Source organism: Salmo trutta, chromosome 7 (assembly GCF_901001165.1).
Source record: "Salmo trutta chromosome 7, fSalTru1.1, whole genome shotgun sequence".
NCBI lineage: Eukaryota > Metazoa > Chordata > Actinopteri > Salmoniformes > Salmonidae > Salmo > Salmo trutta.
The window spans coordinates 16,208,783-16,224,721 of NC_042963.1; the positions used below are offsets into that span (position 1 = coordinate 16,208,783).

At 42.6% G+C, this 15,939-nt stretch overlaps 1 protein-coding gene across 1 annotated transcript; it reads left to right on the forward strand.

The window, feature by feature from the left end:
• Window positions 1-2,015: 2,015 nt before the first annotated feature.
• Window positions 2,016-15,603, forward strand: LOC115197788 (hyaluronidase-4-like; the record flags this gene model as incomplete). The annotated part of the gene is made up of 4 exons (XM_029759579.1): window positions 2,016-2,274; window positions 12,987-13,983; window positions 14,478-14,567; window positions 15,268-15,603. Coding segments are annotated over exons 2-4 (1,416 nt in total), but the record flags the coding sequence as incomplete, so codon positions are not given.
• Between the last annotated feature and the right edge of the window lie 336 nt (window positions 15,604-15,939).

The window sequence follows — 15,939 nt, forward strand, 5'->3', positions numbered from 1 at the left end:
ATTCTAGTTGGAGCGCTGTTTATTGTCGTATAAGTCCTCCTGTGAATCGTAGTTTTTGGCCATCCTCTCTAATGATGCCTTTTTGCCTATTCCCTGCCTGTACTTTTGCCTATCAGATTTCCTATCATCAACCTCTTTCCTGATCTCCCTGACTACATTACTAGCCTTTCCCCTGCCTGTACTGTTACCCTTTTGGAGTCCCTGTGTATGACCTTCTGCCTGCCCCTGGACCCATCTTCCTGCCTCCTCCTGTGGTCCTTTATTAATAAAGATGCTGTCTCATGTAGAAGTTTTGAGTAGCATAAAAAATGTAAACTGGTATTTTGAATTGAATTATTTTTTTTTCTACTGTATTATTGACTATGTTGTTTACTCCATGTGTAACTCTGTGTTGTTGTATGTTGTCGAACTGCTTTGCTTTATCTTGGCCAGGTCGCAATTGTAAATGAGAACTTGTTCTCAACTTGCCTACCTGGTTAAATAAAGGTGAAATAAATAAATAAATAAAAAATTGGCTTTGATTTGAATTAGACTTGATAGTCAGTGGACAGGAAGATCATGTTCAGCTCATGTGGAGCACCAGCTCTGACATAAGGCAAGACAGGTGGCCCTGGTATTTATACTCCTCCGGACACTCAAAAACTACCCTCTTGAATATTTGGAATATCATTCAAACAGGTTTATACAGATTCAATATCTGTGTTTTTAACTCCCAGGTGGATAAGCTTGTCAAGAGTTTACTCATAAATCAATGTCTCAGAATTGTGTGTTTAAAGTAGACATGCAGTAATGCAACAGATGTCGGATCTTAATTTGAGCCAGTTTGCTACAGCAGGAAAATAATTCTGCAGCAACAGGAAATTGCAATTATTTTGTGGATTATAATCAATGGACATTTCTTAGCGGTGATTCAAGTCTGAAATTTCTAAGTGGAAATTCCAATCTTCAAAAGGCTTAAATACACTACAAGTTTTAAATTGCCTGTATTGTAGGAAAATTATCCTGCAACAGAGTGATCAAATTAAGATCCTACATCTGTAACGGTATGGTTACATTTACACATGATTGTGTACAAGTGCTTTTGAATTTGGAACAAGTCTTCAAATTATAAGATTTTAGCTAGCTTGATAAGCTTGCTAACATTGCTAATAATAAAGTTAGCTAGCTTGCTTAACATGTACGATATGGTCAGACTAGCTACATTATCCATATGGATAAGGTTGTAATTGTCAAAAAAACGTAGTTGTTGTCATCTTTTCGTTGAAAAGGTAAAAGGTCAGTGGTGAAATGTCACAACTCGGAAACGCAGGTAACAACATTTTCTCTGAGTTTCCCACTTCTAATTCCAAATTGGAGGGCCATTAAAAAAAAACTTCCCACTGGGAACTAGAAGCTACTGATAACTCCGATAGCACGTGAACACGGCAACACTCATTACTCCTACTCACGAAATGCATCCATTTAACTACAGCCATCTAATCTGATACTGCCTCCTATTGGCTTTCTGAATGCCCAGGCCTACAACCAGTTATCTGTCCTCATTGGATGTCAACATTATGTCATTGTCCCTCATTGGTTGCCTTAATTTACAAAGTAACACAACGTACAAAGGTTTTCCTTATCTATTAACATGTAATAGCAGAACACTTACATTTTAATTCTACTGTTTGTCTATCAACATGTAATAGCAGAACCCTTACATTTTACTTCTACTGTACCTTTCACTGTAGAGGTTGTCCCACAACAAAGGTTTGCTAATTCTGCGACATGAAAGCACACTGGCTCACATGAGGGCCAGGAGACCCTCAAACAAACACACACACACCCACATACCCAGACACACACACAGACACACTCACACTCATTCCTATGTTAACCGGCTAATACTGATTGATGTGGATGATTGTAAGAAGTTCTAGAGAGGATCAGACTTACACATTCAGATCAGTCAATGGGATTTAAAGCTCTCTCTCCCTTCATCCTTCTCTCCTCCTCCACTCCACTCCTCCCTCCCTCCCAACTCTAATCGCTGTGTTGTGGTGTAAGATCAAGCTTGGTGGTGGTGGTTTCTACTCCGTCACAGGAAACTCTCTCTTTCACTCTCCTGCTCCCTCTCCCTCGCTCTCTTCCTTCACTGTTTATAAGTGTGGTGGGTGGATTGTGTGTCAGACAGAGTAAAGGAATGCCAGAGTGTGGGACAGATGGAGATGTGCACAATCCCTGTGCCTCGCCCTGGATTGGCTGATAGTGATGGTGGCCATACGGAATCTACAGGTGAGAGATCTTTCTGATTTGTCATATTCTGACATAGCCCTAACACACCAAAAAAACACATAATTTATAATAATAAAGGAAGAACAAATAGCAACTTTTTCAATGTTTTTAAACTCCAAGCTTTTACTAAACAGCTTTTCAACTTAGGTCAAAAGTTGTTGTAGTGGGACAACAGCAGCTTGACTTTTAGATAACGCAGGTGTTTTTTAAACCACTCTGCAGTGGCAGGAAGAGGTAGCCCTTAAGGATGCCATGGGAAAAGTTATGTTTTTGGACCAGTCCAGGGGGTGCGTCTGACCTGGAAGGTTCACTCATACACTACTACAAACTACAAGTTTGTCACTGTGTCTTAGACAGCTCTCGTTCCTACAACATCTTTTAATGTCTGGCGTCTTTGTTCATGTTCATACTTAATGCAAAAAATGAGACATTTCGAAGTTCAAACAGGGAGGTAAGAGGTGAGAGAGAGGTTGGCGAGACAAGCACTTTTAACAGTGGAAATCAATTGCCATTTCATTCAGGGTTGCAGATATTTTCATCTTCTCTTCACACATTAAACACAAAACAGTAACAATGCATCCTATGGGATTGAAAATAAGAGTATTAACAATGGTCTCTGATGAGAGAGTTAGGTAACTAAATACCTGAGGGGATTTTGGCTCGTGGATATAGCGCTTCTCTGGGATAATAGTGACGAGGGATGAGTTATGCCCCCACACAAGCAGAGAGATGAGCCAGACACGCTGCAGGACTGACCGATTGTGTTGACAATGTTTCGGCTGCTTCCTGTAGGGAACAGTTCACCGCGGGGTAAAGGTACTGGCACAACCTGAGGTGTTGCGTTAATCTCTGTGTCTGTCTGTCTGCCACTCTCTCTCATCATGTGCTCTGTCTTACAAATACATTTAGCTATCTCTCTCTCTCTCTCTCTCTCGCTCTCTCTTTCTCCCTCAGTCTCTCTGTCCTCCGCACCCTTATCTTTTTCTCTATTTGTCTTTGCTCTTGCTATCAATTTCTGTCTGTCTGTTACAATTTCATTTTATGTTTCCTTTGTCTGTCCTTGGGAAAACAAAATTGCTGTGGTCGGCGCATCAAATCACCAAAAGTACGGTCTTCATGGTTTCTCTTAGGTCACCCAGCTATTTTAGCCATCCAGCAGGGAACGATCCACCTCAATCCAAAAGAAGACAGTATATTAGCTCAGCATTTCTCAACCCCCCCCTCTCAGTACCCCTGGTTATGCCGGGTGCTGCTCCAACCTATTTCAAAACTCGCCGTTTTAAATGAAGTGAAATGGAATAAACATCTCTAGTCACGATATCTCCTACAAATCACTTTAGGTTTACATTTCAGTTTACAGTGAGAGTTTGTGATCCAATAGATGTTCCAACACTCGTGCTTCCGTATATAAACATGTAGTAAGATATACAGAGATGATTAAACAATGACTGGGAATCGTAGATGACATATCAAAGATATGAAATCAGCTTGTTCCAGCTTGTTTCCATCAGCTTTTTTTGTATGCAGAAAATGAAGCTCTTTCGGTCTCACACAAAGACAAGAGTATGGTAGAAAGCCAGCTTAGTGCATAACTGGACAAATGGTCTCTTCATTTGGGGAAAATCGGTCAATATTATTTGGTTCTAAGATTAGGCTAGGTAGATGTGCCATGGAAACCATATGTTTGATGTACTTGATGCCATTCCACCATTAGATTAAGAGTTGTACTGGGCAGACCTAGTTTTTATATACGGTAATGGTAGAGCATAACAAACTCCCGGCTGCGATAAAAACGGTTTCTGCCAGTCAAAGGTTCAAACACTCATGCAGGGCTTGGTTAATGATGTAAACCACCCTGCGCTAGTAAGTGACTTGCAAAGTGTGTATATTTGCCTATTTGCATATACAGTGGGGTCTGAAAGACATGCTAACCTCCCCTGTTATTGTAATGGTGAGAGGTTAGCATGGCATGGGGGTATGGTCTTTGACCCTCTGTAACTTTCTCACTCATAATTATTCATGATTCATTCAGGATTATCCATAAACATGGTACTATAGCATCCACATTAATGTAGAAGTGTTTAGAAACATATTCTATTCTTGTAATAAAAGTGACTCCAAAATGACACAATACGTTATTTACCATGAATTTCTATTGGACACAAAATAATCTGAAACACAACCAAAACAAACTGTAAATGCATCCAACAAGTTACACGCATGATGTAGTCATTACACACTAGGAATATGGGAGCATATACTACGCTTCTGACTACTTTATTTGTAAGAATCAATAATTTGGACCCATACCTTTTTGAGAGAAAAACAAATATTACTTGTTAAACAAAATCTCTTTCTCTGAGTATTTGTATAAATCTAAAATAATATAATTTCCCCCATTTGTTTGACAACACAATATAGCTCAGTATTTCAATTATTTATTTTATACAGTCATTATTGCTCATCTTTATCAAGGGAGTCAATAATTTCAGACCCCCCTATATATGTAAATACTTGGACATTGTTGCCCATGTCACTTGTTTTTGCCCTGCTGCCCTTGCCAACAAATGGGACCACAATGGAAACAAGTATTTTGACTTTACTGTGTTCAGATCCTCGACAGTAGTTGGTATATGTATCTTTTGCCGAGTGTAACATGTTTATGTATTTTAAATATAAAAAATAAAAAAATGTAGTTTGCTAGAAGAGATACGTATTAGTTTTAGAAGTTGTTTATGTTGGTCAGAAGGGTTCTATGTAAACCACAGTCATCAACAAACTCTTATTTTAATTGCTACCAGATAGGGATGTGGGTTCTGGGCAGTGAAGTTAAATCATTCAATTTGAAAGTCCATCAAACTTATATGCTCTTTCCGATACACAAAATCTGTGGTTGCTTCCCCTTGGAAAATGGCTTTTTATGATGTTATATCATACAAAAACATCTAAAAAAGCCATTGAATTGCACTTATTCAAATATGATTAATTCTCTCACCAAAATGTCTAAACTGGTTGCACTTAGTGTCAATGTTAGTGTTAGTCAATATTTATGATCATTAACACAGATAATGTACAGTACATTTAAACAACTAATATTTATTATACCCATTCATTTTATAGTCTAAAACAAACTGTACTGAAAACAGTTTGTACTAACTGTATGTAATTGTCAAGCTTGGGCGTAGTGGGTGAGGAATCAAGCGCAGGAAGCAGCGATACAGGGTAGTGGCTTTTAATGAGCACAACGGCGAAACACAAGCCACCCCAACAGCGATCCAGAGCGCACACAAAACAATGTGCCCCAAACACAGGGGACAGAAAACAGTCGGCGCAAAACCACGCACTAGAGCATAAACACAATCAGCGTGAACACAAGCCAAAATACAGAGCAACACACAATCACGTACAAACACATACATCCTACGCTAACCTAAATAACCCCCCCTTTCTAATGACTAACCCAAAACAGGTGCGTGCCTACCTAGACCTAACCAAACGAAAGTGAAACAAAAAGGGATCGATGGCAGCTAGTAGGTCGGCGACGACGACCGCCGAGCCCCGCCCGGCCGAGGAGGGGCGCCACCATCCGTCACTGTCGTGACAGTAATATACAGTAAATTTAACCCATGGGGCTTGCAGAAAAGGAATAGACTGATTTCACAGGATGTTGTTCATCTCTCCCCCTCTTGGTTATACACTAGACACCAGAGCCTCAGAAAAAAGGGTCTTTTAGCCAGGCATTTTCCACTCAATAACATAAACACCAAGGGACTCCTCTGTTGTCCTTCATCCCCCCTATTCCCCGCCATGCGTCACACACGCACACACTCACACAGTTCAACCTTCTGATTCTGGAACTTATAATGTTGAGATACATTGTTAGTTCCATAAGTGTGGTGTCGGTCTGAAGGAGTCTGTATGTCTGGAAGCATGTTCACAGGAGGCTGCTGAGTGGAGGATGGTTCATAATAATGGCTGGAATGGAGCAAATGGAATGGTATCAAACGCATGGAAACCATATGTTTGATGTATTTGATGTCATTCCACAAATTCTGCTCCAGCCATTACCACAAACCCGTCCTCCCCAATTAAGGTGCCACCAACCTCCTGTGATGTACATCCCCCCCCCCCCAAACACACACACCACCAATCCCTGAGCAGACTGAATCAGGAGTCTACATTGATCCCCATCCCCCTGCAAGATTTCAAACATCATTCAGAGAAAGTGGTTTCCCTCATCAGCTGAAACGGAAAGCCCTTTTTAAGTGCCAGACATTATATACTGCTGAATTCCAACTTTAGCAAAGGCTGTCTTTGAAATTTGAAAGCAGCTCTTTCTCACAAAATGTTTATCGCAAAATACTTGAGGAAAGTGAAACTACATGAAAGTAATGGCAAAGAAAAACAAATGACAGTGTAAAAAAGACACCATACATTAATGTCGATGGGGGTGATTTAAATGTCAATGTAAATTAGGTGTACCCATACAAGGATCCGACCATCACCCAATCAACCCCTAGCCCAGGGATCGTCAACTAGATTCAGCCACGGGCTGATTTCTTCTTGAGCGGATGGTCAGGGGGCCGGAACATAATTACAAATAATTTGTAGACCGCAAATTTACCACAAGAAGCCCAAACAGATATAATATGATTAAAACATAACAATTTCAAACCTTGCGTACATTTGTATGATCACGCGTCTCTCTCACGTGAGGAAGTCCATTGGAGTTATTCAGCAGACACTCTTATCCAGAGAACTTACAGGAGCAATTAGGGTTAAGTGCCTTGCTCAAGGGTACAGACAGATTTTTCCCCTAGTAGGCCTGGGGATTCAAACCAGCAACCTTTCAGCAGTTACTGGCCCAGCACTCTTAATCGCTAGGCTACCACCCAGATTTCCCAAATTAAAATCACTTGGAGCTGATTTCCTTGTGTTTGTACAGTTTTTTTATGTCCAACAATTAAAATTCAACAGAGAACTTTGGGGGCCAAATAAAACCACCTGCGGGCCAAAGGCCGACAGTTGGGGAATCCTGCGCTAGCTCCTACAGAGAGGGGTGGAAGGAAGGACATTTCTGTGGTTAAACACAAAGCACCTGTATGTGTCACTGTGACTTGTTGAAGTTTCATTATGCCTTGAGCTCTGTAACAGTGGAAGTTAGACACCCAACCCAGCTAGCTGTAAAACTATATGAGGTAAAGGAGAGATGACAGAAACACTGAACGTATGGTCTCAGAGTATAACAGACATTTAGGATGAGACTTCAGAAGAGGACTTTTTTTAAACAGTATCTTCAAATCACAATGTTATCCTTATGATTATCAAATAAGGAAAGTTGAGATCTTAGTTGTTAGAAGTTGAAGAATTAACAACCACATATATATCTATCACAGGAATAATTGATAAGATGTACTGTACATTATCAAGACAATGTGAATCTGCCTTTATCCCTCTTCAAAGGATGTGGAGAAACGATTTAGGTACGGAATTTGATGAGGTATGGCTTAATACGATACCCATTTACTTGTTTGAATATTAAGGAATCTAACTAGAAATTCATTTTCAAGTTTTACTTTTGTAAGTATGTTTCCAGAAACCTCACCAAATTGCCCGAAATGTAAGACCAAAAAAGGAACTATTTTGCACGTATTTTGGCAATGCAATATGCTAATTATTTTTCTGCTGTTTTATTCATACATATGTAGATAATTTTTATATAAAATTGGTATAATCTGCAAGCCTTTTCCTCCTTAATCAAATGCCAAATATTAAGCTTGACTCAGACAAGACAAGGTTGCTGATAACTATTTCATACTTTGCAAAGAAATGTATTCTTATGTGTTGGAACAACACAAACCCACCCACTTTGCAATTGTGGTTAAAACAAGTTGCAGATTTTTTAGCATTAGAAAAATATACAATGAATTTACAAAATCGTGGTCCCACATTCCTGAAAGTATGGTCTCCTCTACTGTCCTTTATTTGTGTCATGCCCTGGCCATAGAGAGGATTTTATTCTCTATTTTGGTTAGGCCAGGGTGTGACTAGGGTGGGCATTCTATGTCCTTTTTTCTATGCTTTGTATTTCTTTGTTTTGGGCCTGGTATGGCTCTCAATCAGGGACAGCTGTACATCGTTGTCGCTGATTGGGAGCCATACTTAGGCAGCCTGTTTTCCTTTGGGGTTTTGTTGGTAGTTGTTTCTGTTGTGTGGTTTGCACCTGACAGAACTGTTGGTGTTTGTTTGTGTCTTAAGTTCAAGTGTTTCGTATTATTAAAACTTCAATATGAACACTCACCATGCTGCATCTTGGTCCCCTCTGTCAGACGATCGTTACAATTTGAAAAAGTTTTCAAAAGATGTTTGGACATCCTGAGACACAGCAACTATCATTGTTTCGTAGAAAGGGAAAAATATATATGCTGATATTTGTCTCTAAATGATAATGCTAAGTGTACATTAACTGCTGATAATTGTACCTGCTGCTATTTGGTATTGGATTGTGTTTTATTTATATATAATGTATGTGATCTTTTTTTATTAATTATTATAAAAAAGAACAAAAAAAGAAAAAAATATAATGAGGACTTTAGTTTGTTCTTCGGATATTTGGGTGAAACAATTTTTTCAACCCGAGACCATAGTAAGAGGGTTTACAGGGAGGGGGGGGGGCTGGGGCATTCAGCAGGTGACATTAGTACTAACTGTGGCTTGGGCGTTGACTTATCCATCTATAAGCGGGAGGTTAGAAATTGGACACCGTAACACATTGTTTTACATGACTTATGAAGCATGATATGAAGTTATCACGTAATGTTACAATTAATTCCATGAACTCTCTATTTTGCCTTTTTAACATACTGTATGTGTTACTGGTACTTTATTGTGTGCTTGAGATTGACTCAAATAGGTAAATCAGCAGGTACAATGTTGGGAGCAGCTGTTGTTAAACACCAGTAGAAAACTCCAAAAAGTTATCTGATGACAATGAGCGATGAAGCTTTAGGAAGAGGCGTTTGGCGGCTGGGCAGGCATGATTATGGCTGTGGGCATCCCTCTGTCCAGGGAACAGATAGATGTGGTGAGGACATGAGCAGTCTGCCCAGCCCATGGTTTAGTCAGATCCCTGGGTGTCAACTGACATCCTGCCTATGACCTCGGACCTGTAGGCGTCTTGGCAACATGCAAGCCAACATTCTGATTTATTTATGGTGACTACACTAGGAATTCTGTATTTCCAGTTTGTGTATTAAACATGTCTATTGCGAATAAATGAAATAGAAACAGAAACTCTCACTTAAATCACTCATATTGCTTACTGACTTAACAAATCAAATTGTATTAATACCGCCGAATACTACAGGTGTAGACCTTACAGTGAAATGCTTACTTACGAGCCCCTAACCAACAATGCAGTTTAAAAAAATACAGATATGAATAAAAAATAAAAGTAACGTAATTAAAGAGCAGCAGTAAAATAACAATAGTGAGACTCTATACAGGGGGTACAGATACAGAGTCAATGTGCGGGGGCACCGGTTAGTTGAGGTAATATGTACATGTAGGCAGAGTTATTAAAGTGACTATGCATAGATGATAACAACAGAGAGTGGCAGTGGTGTAAAAGAGGGGGAGGGAAGGGTGGGGGGCAATGCAAATCGTCTTGGTAGCCATTTGATTACATGTTCAGGAGTCTTATGGCTTGGGGGTAGAAGCTGTTTAGAAACCTCTTGGACCTAGACTTGGCGCTCCGGTACCGCTTACCATGCGGTAGCAGGGAGAACAGTCTATGACTAGGGTGGCTGGAGTCTTTGACAATTTTTAGGGCCTTCCTCTGACACACCCTGGTATAGAGGTCCTGGATGGCAGGAAGCTTGGCCCCAGTGATGTACTGGGCCGTACGCACGACCATCTGTAGCGCCTTACTGTCAGATGCCGAGCAGTTGCCATACCAAGCAGTGTGGCAACCAGTCAGGATGCTCTCGATGGTGCAGCTGTATAACCTTTTGAGGATCTGAGGACTCATGCCAAATCTTTTCAGTCTCCTGAGGGGAATAGGTTTTGTCGTGCCCTCTTCTCGACTGTCTTGGCATGTTAGTTTGTTGGTGATGTGGACACCAAGGAACTTGAAGCTCTCAACCTACTCAACTGCAGCCCCATCAATGAGATTTGGGGCATGCTCGGTCCTCTTTTTTTGTAGTCCACAATCATCTCCTTTGTCTTGATCACATTAAGAGAAAGGTTGTTGTCCTGGCACCACACGGCCAGGCCTCTGACCTCCTCCCTATATGCTGTCTCGTTGTTGTCGGTGATCAGGCCTACCACTGTTGTGTCATCGGCAAACTTAATGATGGTGTTGGAGTCGTGCCTGGCCGTGCAGTCATGAGTGAACAGGGGGTACAGGAGGGGACTGAGCACGCACCCCTGAGGGGCCCATGTGATGAGGATCAGCATGGCAGATGTGTTGTTACCTACCCTTACCACCTTGGGGCGGCCCGTCAGGAAGTCCAGGATCCAGTTGCAGAGGGAGGTGTTTAGTCCCTGTGTCCTTGGCTTATTGATGATCTTTGAGGGCACTATGGTGTTGAACGCTGAGCTGTAGTCAATGAATAGCATTCTCACATAGGTGTTCCTTTTGTTCAGGTGGGAAAGGGCAATGCGGAATGCAGTAGAGATTGCATCAGCTGTGGATCTGTTGGGGTGGAATGCAAATTGTAGTGATTCTAGGGTTTCTGGGATAATGGAGTTGATGTGAGCCATGACCAGCCTTTCAAAGCACTTCATGGCTACAGAAGTGAGTGCTACGCGTCGTTAGTCATTTAGGCAGCTTACCGTAGTGTTCTTGGGCACAGGCACTGTGGGGGTCTGCTTGAAACATGTTGGTATTACAGACTCGGACAGGGAGATGTTGAAAATGTCAGTTAAGACACATGCCAGTTTGTCAGCACATGCACGCAGTACACGTCCTGGTAATCCGTCTGGCCCTGCGGCATTATGAATGTTGACCTGTTTAAAGGTGTTACTCACATCGGCTGGTAGGCTCGTGTCACTGGGCAGCTCTCGGCTGTGCTTCCCTTTGTAGCCTGGTTTGCAAGCCCTGCCACATCCGACGAGCGTCAGAGCCGGTGTAGTACGATTCGATCTTAGTCCTGCATTGACGCCTTGCCTGTTTGATGGTTCGTCGGATTTCTTATAAGCTTCCGGGTTAGAGTCCCGCTCCTTGAAAGCGGCAGCTCTAGCCTTTAGCTCAATGCAGATGTTGACTGAATCCATGGCTTCTGGTTGGTGTATGTATGTACGGTCACTGTGGGGACGATGTCTTCGACGCACTTATTGATGAAGCCAATGACTGATGTGGTATACTCCTCAATGTGGTATCCCGGGAACATATTCCAATCTGTGCTAGCAAAACAGTCCTGTAGTTTAGCATCTGCTTCATATGACCACTTTTTTATCGACCAAGTCACTGGTGCTTCCTGCTTTAATTTTTGCTTGTAAGCAGGAATCAGGAGGATAGAATTATGGTCAGATTTTCTAAATGGAGGGCGAGGGAGAGCTTTGTATGCGTCTCTGTGTGTGGAGTAAAGGTGGTAGAGTTTTTTTCCCTGTGGTTGCACATTTAACATGCTGATAGACATTTGGTAAAACGGATTTAAGTTTCCCTGCGTTAGAATTTTCTTGTTTGCTTATGGGGGAATACAGCTCATTCAATGCTGTCTTAGTGCCAGCCTCTGTCTGTGGTGGTACGTAAAGCAGCTATAAAAAATACAGATGAAAACTCTCTAGGTAGATAGTGTGTCTTACCAGACGCCTCTGTTCTATCCTGTCGGTACAGCGTATAACCAGCCAGCTGTATGTTGATAGTGTTGTCGTTCAGCCATGACTCCATGAAGCATAAGATAATACAATTTTGAATGTCCCGTTGGTAGTTTAATCTCCCGCATAGGTCATCGATTTTATTCTCCAAAGATTGCACGTTTGCTAGCATAATGGAAGGAAGTGGGGTTTATTCGATTGCCTACGAGTTCTCAGAAGGCAGCCCACCTTCTGGCCCCATTTTCTCCGCCTCCTCTTTGCGCAAATCACAGGGATCTGGGCCTGTTCCCGAGAAATCAGTATATCAATTGCATCGGGCTCATCTGACTCGTGAAAGGAAAAAAAGGATTCTGCCTGTCCGTGGTGAGTAATCGCATTCCTGATGTCCAGAAGTTATTTTCGGTCATAAGAGATGGTAGCGGCAACATTATGTACAAAATAAGAAAAAAAAAAGTTACAACCACCCGCAAATAAACGAACAAAAAACACATAAAACGTCAGCCTTCTTCTCCGGCACCATTTTAATTGAACAGCTAACTTTAAGCACAGGTGCAAACTCTTCACCTCTGTGGAAACATCTGGCACTGTCATGAAGGCTATATTGTAATCTGATTAACATTGTTTTACAATATCGAATATTCTTTAAGCCGATTAACATTATTGTGAAACACTATGATCAAACGACTCCTAATCTATTATCTGTGATGTCCTCGCTCTTCCTTTCTCACTCACTGCCTCTCTCTCTTTCTCTCTTCCTCACCCTCCCTCTCTTTCTCTCTTCGTCAGCCCTCTATATCATTCACTCCCTCTCTCCCTCCCTTTCTCTCTCTTTTCTTCTTCTGTCTGAATCATTCACTATCTTACTCTCTCTCTTCTTCCTTTTTCTCTCCAAGATGATTGATGGCCCCTCCAGTTGAACCAAGCCCCAGGATGATCATGTTGCCCATCAGCGGTGGCCACCATCACCACGTCGTGCCTGTGGCTTGTGCCCTCACCTGCTCCTGGCTCCTGCTACTTTTTCATGCCGTCTTCGGCCAGAAGCCCGCCAAGCTGCCCCTGGTGGGCCGCAAGCCCTTCATTGCTGCCTGGAATGCACCGCTGGACCTGTGCACTGTCAAGTACAATGTCCAGGTCAACTTGGAGCACCTCTTCCACCTCAGTGGCAGCCCGCGGGCCATCCGCACTGGGCAGAATGTCACCATTTTCTATGCCAATCGGCTGGGCCTCTACCCTTTTTACACAGACCTTGGCGTCCCCATCAATGGAGGCCTCCCCCAGAACTGCAGCCTGGAGGCCCACCTCCTCAAGACGTACAAGGACATCAACCATTTTATCCCCTCTGAGGACTTCGCTGGACTGGCAGTCATCGACTGGGAGTATTGGCGGCCTCAGTGGAACCGCAACTGGCACAAGAAGGACATCTACCGATGCAAGTCCCGGGAGATGATCGCACAGGCCGATGTCAACGTGACTCCATCACAAATTGAGGTGCTGGCGCGAAAACGCTTTGAAAGGAGTGCCCAGGCATTCATGCAGAGGACAGTCCAGCTAGGGACACGCCTTCGCCCCAATGGACTTTGGGGCTTCTACCTCTACCCGGACTGCCACAACTACAACCTGCATGAGCACAACTACACAGGCTCCTGCCCCCTGCTAGAGAGCCTGCGTAACGACGAGTTGCTCTGGTTGTGGAATAGCAGCACAGCATTGTTCCCCTCAGTGGCTATCAGGAAAAGTCAAACAGACAGTGTCAGCAACCTCCATTTCTCCCAGTTCAGGGTGTTGGAGTCTCTGAGGATAGCTGGGCTTACCTCGCACGACTTTGAGCTGCCCACATTTGTGTACACACGCCTAGGGTACAGGGATGAGGCTTTGGCCTTCCTCACCACGGTAAGACTGCTACACTTAGTAACCCAAAGGTCTAAAATCAAGTGACCAGTTGGTTATCAATCTGGTCCTGGAGAGCTACAGGATGTGTAGGTTTTTTATCCAGACCATAATTAACACATCTGATTCATCAAGGCCACCAGGTGTGTTGCTGTTGGGCTAGAACAAAACATTGCACTTCATGATACATGATCCAAATAGGGTTGTAATTCACTGATCTATATCCCACACTATAAAACCTGTGTAATCCTTTATATACAGGATCAGTTATGACATAATTTATTTCTTAATGATTTCTTAAAATTATCTTGCCATTCTCTGTCTCTCTCAGCAGTCAACACTACTTAGTGAACTGTCTAGTCAGTTGAGTGCAGGCAATCCTCCCTCTCTTGAGGAGACATTAGCACCATCTTGTGGCTCTATAAAGAAGTTCAAAACGTGGTGTAATGTAGAATGTGGTGTAATATCCTGTGTGCGTGTCTTTGTGTGTATTGCAGACAGACTTGATCCACACCATTGGTGAGAGTGCTGCTTTAGGGGCTGCTGGTTTTGTGATCTGGGGAGACCTCAACCTCACTTCATCCAAAGTGAGTCTCATTATATATCTTTACTGTATATTATCTATTACAGAATAAGACACCAGCTGGAATGTGGTTTTAACCAATCAGCATCCCGGATTAGACCCATCCTTTGTATAATGTATAATTAGTGTTACAGTTTGACTATCAAAGTTTTACACAAGCTAGAATAGGGTAGAGCTAAAGACACTGGCGATAAGGCAATTAACAGCTCTGACAAAGGAAAATCCTTAATTAAACTATGAAAATAAAGTGCTCCCTAGGGGCAGCATCTGCTGTACATCAAATTCATTTTGTTTTGACTTATTTTCGCTGTCAACACTTCCAAGGCCTGTGTACATCTGCCATTCAAAATGAGGCTTTGAGAAGAAAGGTCATGCATTCCTAAGTGTATTACAAACATTCTTCTCTTGAAATTTGAGTTGATATAGAAAGTATTTTAAAAATCTGGACAAAACGACATACTAATGCTATAAATATAAAGAGGGAGAAAATAGTTAGTTGGCAATAGTTGACAACCCACAGAGAATAGTTATGACAGTAGGGTAGTGCTCGCTAAAGTATATATGTCAATGGATTATCATGAATTGCACAATGCCCTCAGTCGTTTGACTTTCTCTTAGTTAAACAAAAATACTTACTTTCTTTCTTTCTTGCTCCCATTCCTTCTCTTTCTCTCCCCCCCTCTTTCTCTCTCACCCGTCTTCAGCACAACTGCACAAAGGTGAAGTCCCTCCTCAACCACCGCCTGGGTCAGTACATCACCAATGTGACGCGGGCCGCAGAGGTCTGCAGTGACTTCCTGTGCCAGAGCAACGGCCGCTGTGTCCGCAGGGACCTCCACGCCCCGTACTACCTCCATCTGAGCGGAGACAGCTACCACATTCAGCCCTCGGGGGACGGGGACTTTGAGGTCATAGGCAGGCACTCGCTGCATGAGCTCCAACTACTGGCCAAGAGGTTCCACTGTCACTGCTACGAGGGACACGCCGGGGAGAAGTGTGATAGCCTGAACAAGGTGGTGGCAGAAGAGGAGGAAGAGGAGGGGGGAGAGGTGGAGGAGGGGGGAGAGGTGGAGGATGGGGAGGAGGAGCAGAGGGAAAGTGCCGCTCCACAAACTGGGAACAGCTTTAGCTCGGTGGGGTTGCTCCTTCTATTGAATTTCTCCTTTTTGTGACTGTGGTATGATAATAGCACTTTAGGTGTCTTGTGTTGTTTGGGGTAGGGGAGACAGAGCTTGAAGTCACTTCCATGGGAACTGCTATTACGTAATGCTGTGCCGTCTTCCTACAGGGGTCCTGTATTATAGTGGGTAACGCTTTACATGAAGGGTGCCTACATAATGACTACATAACACATTCATAACTCATACATATTTCAT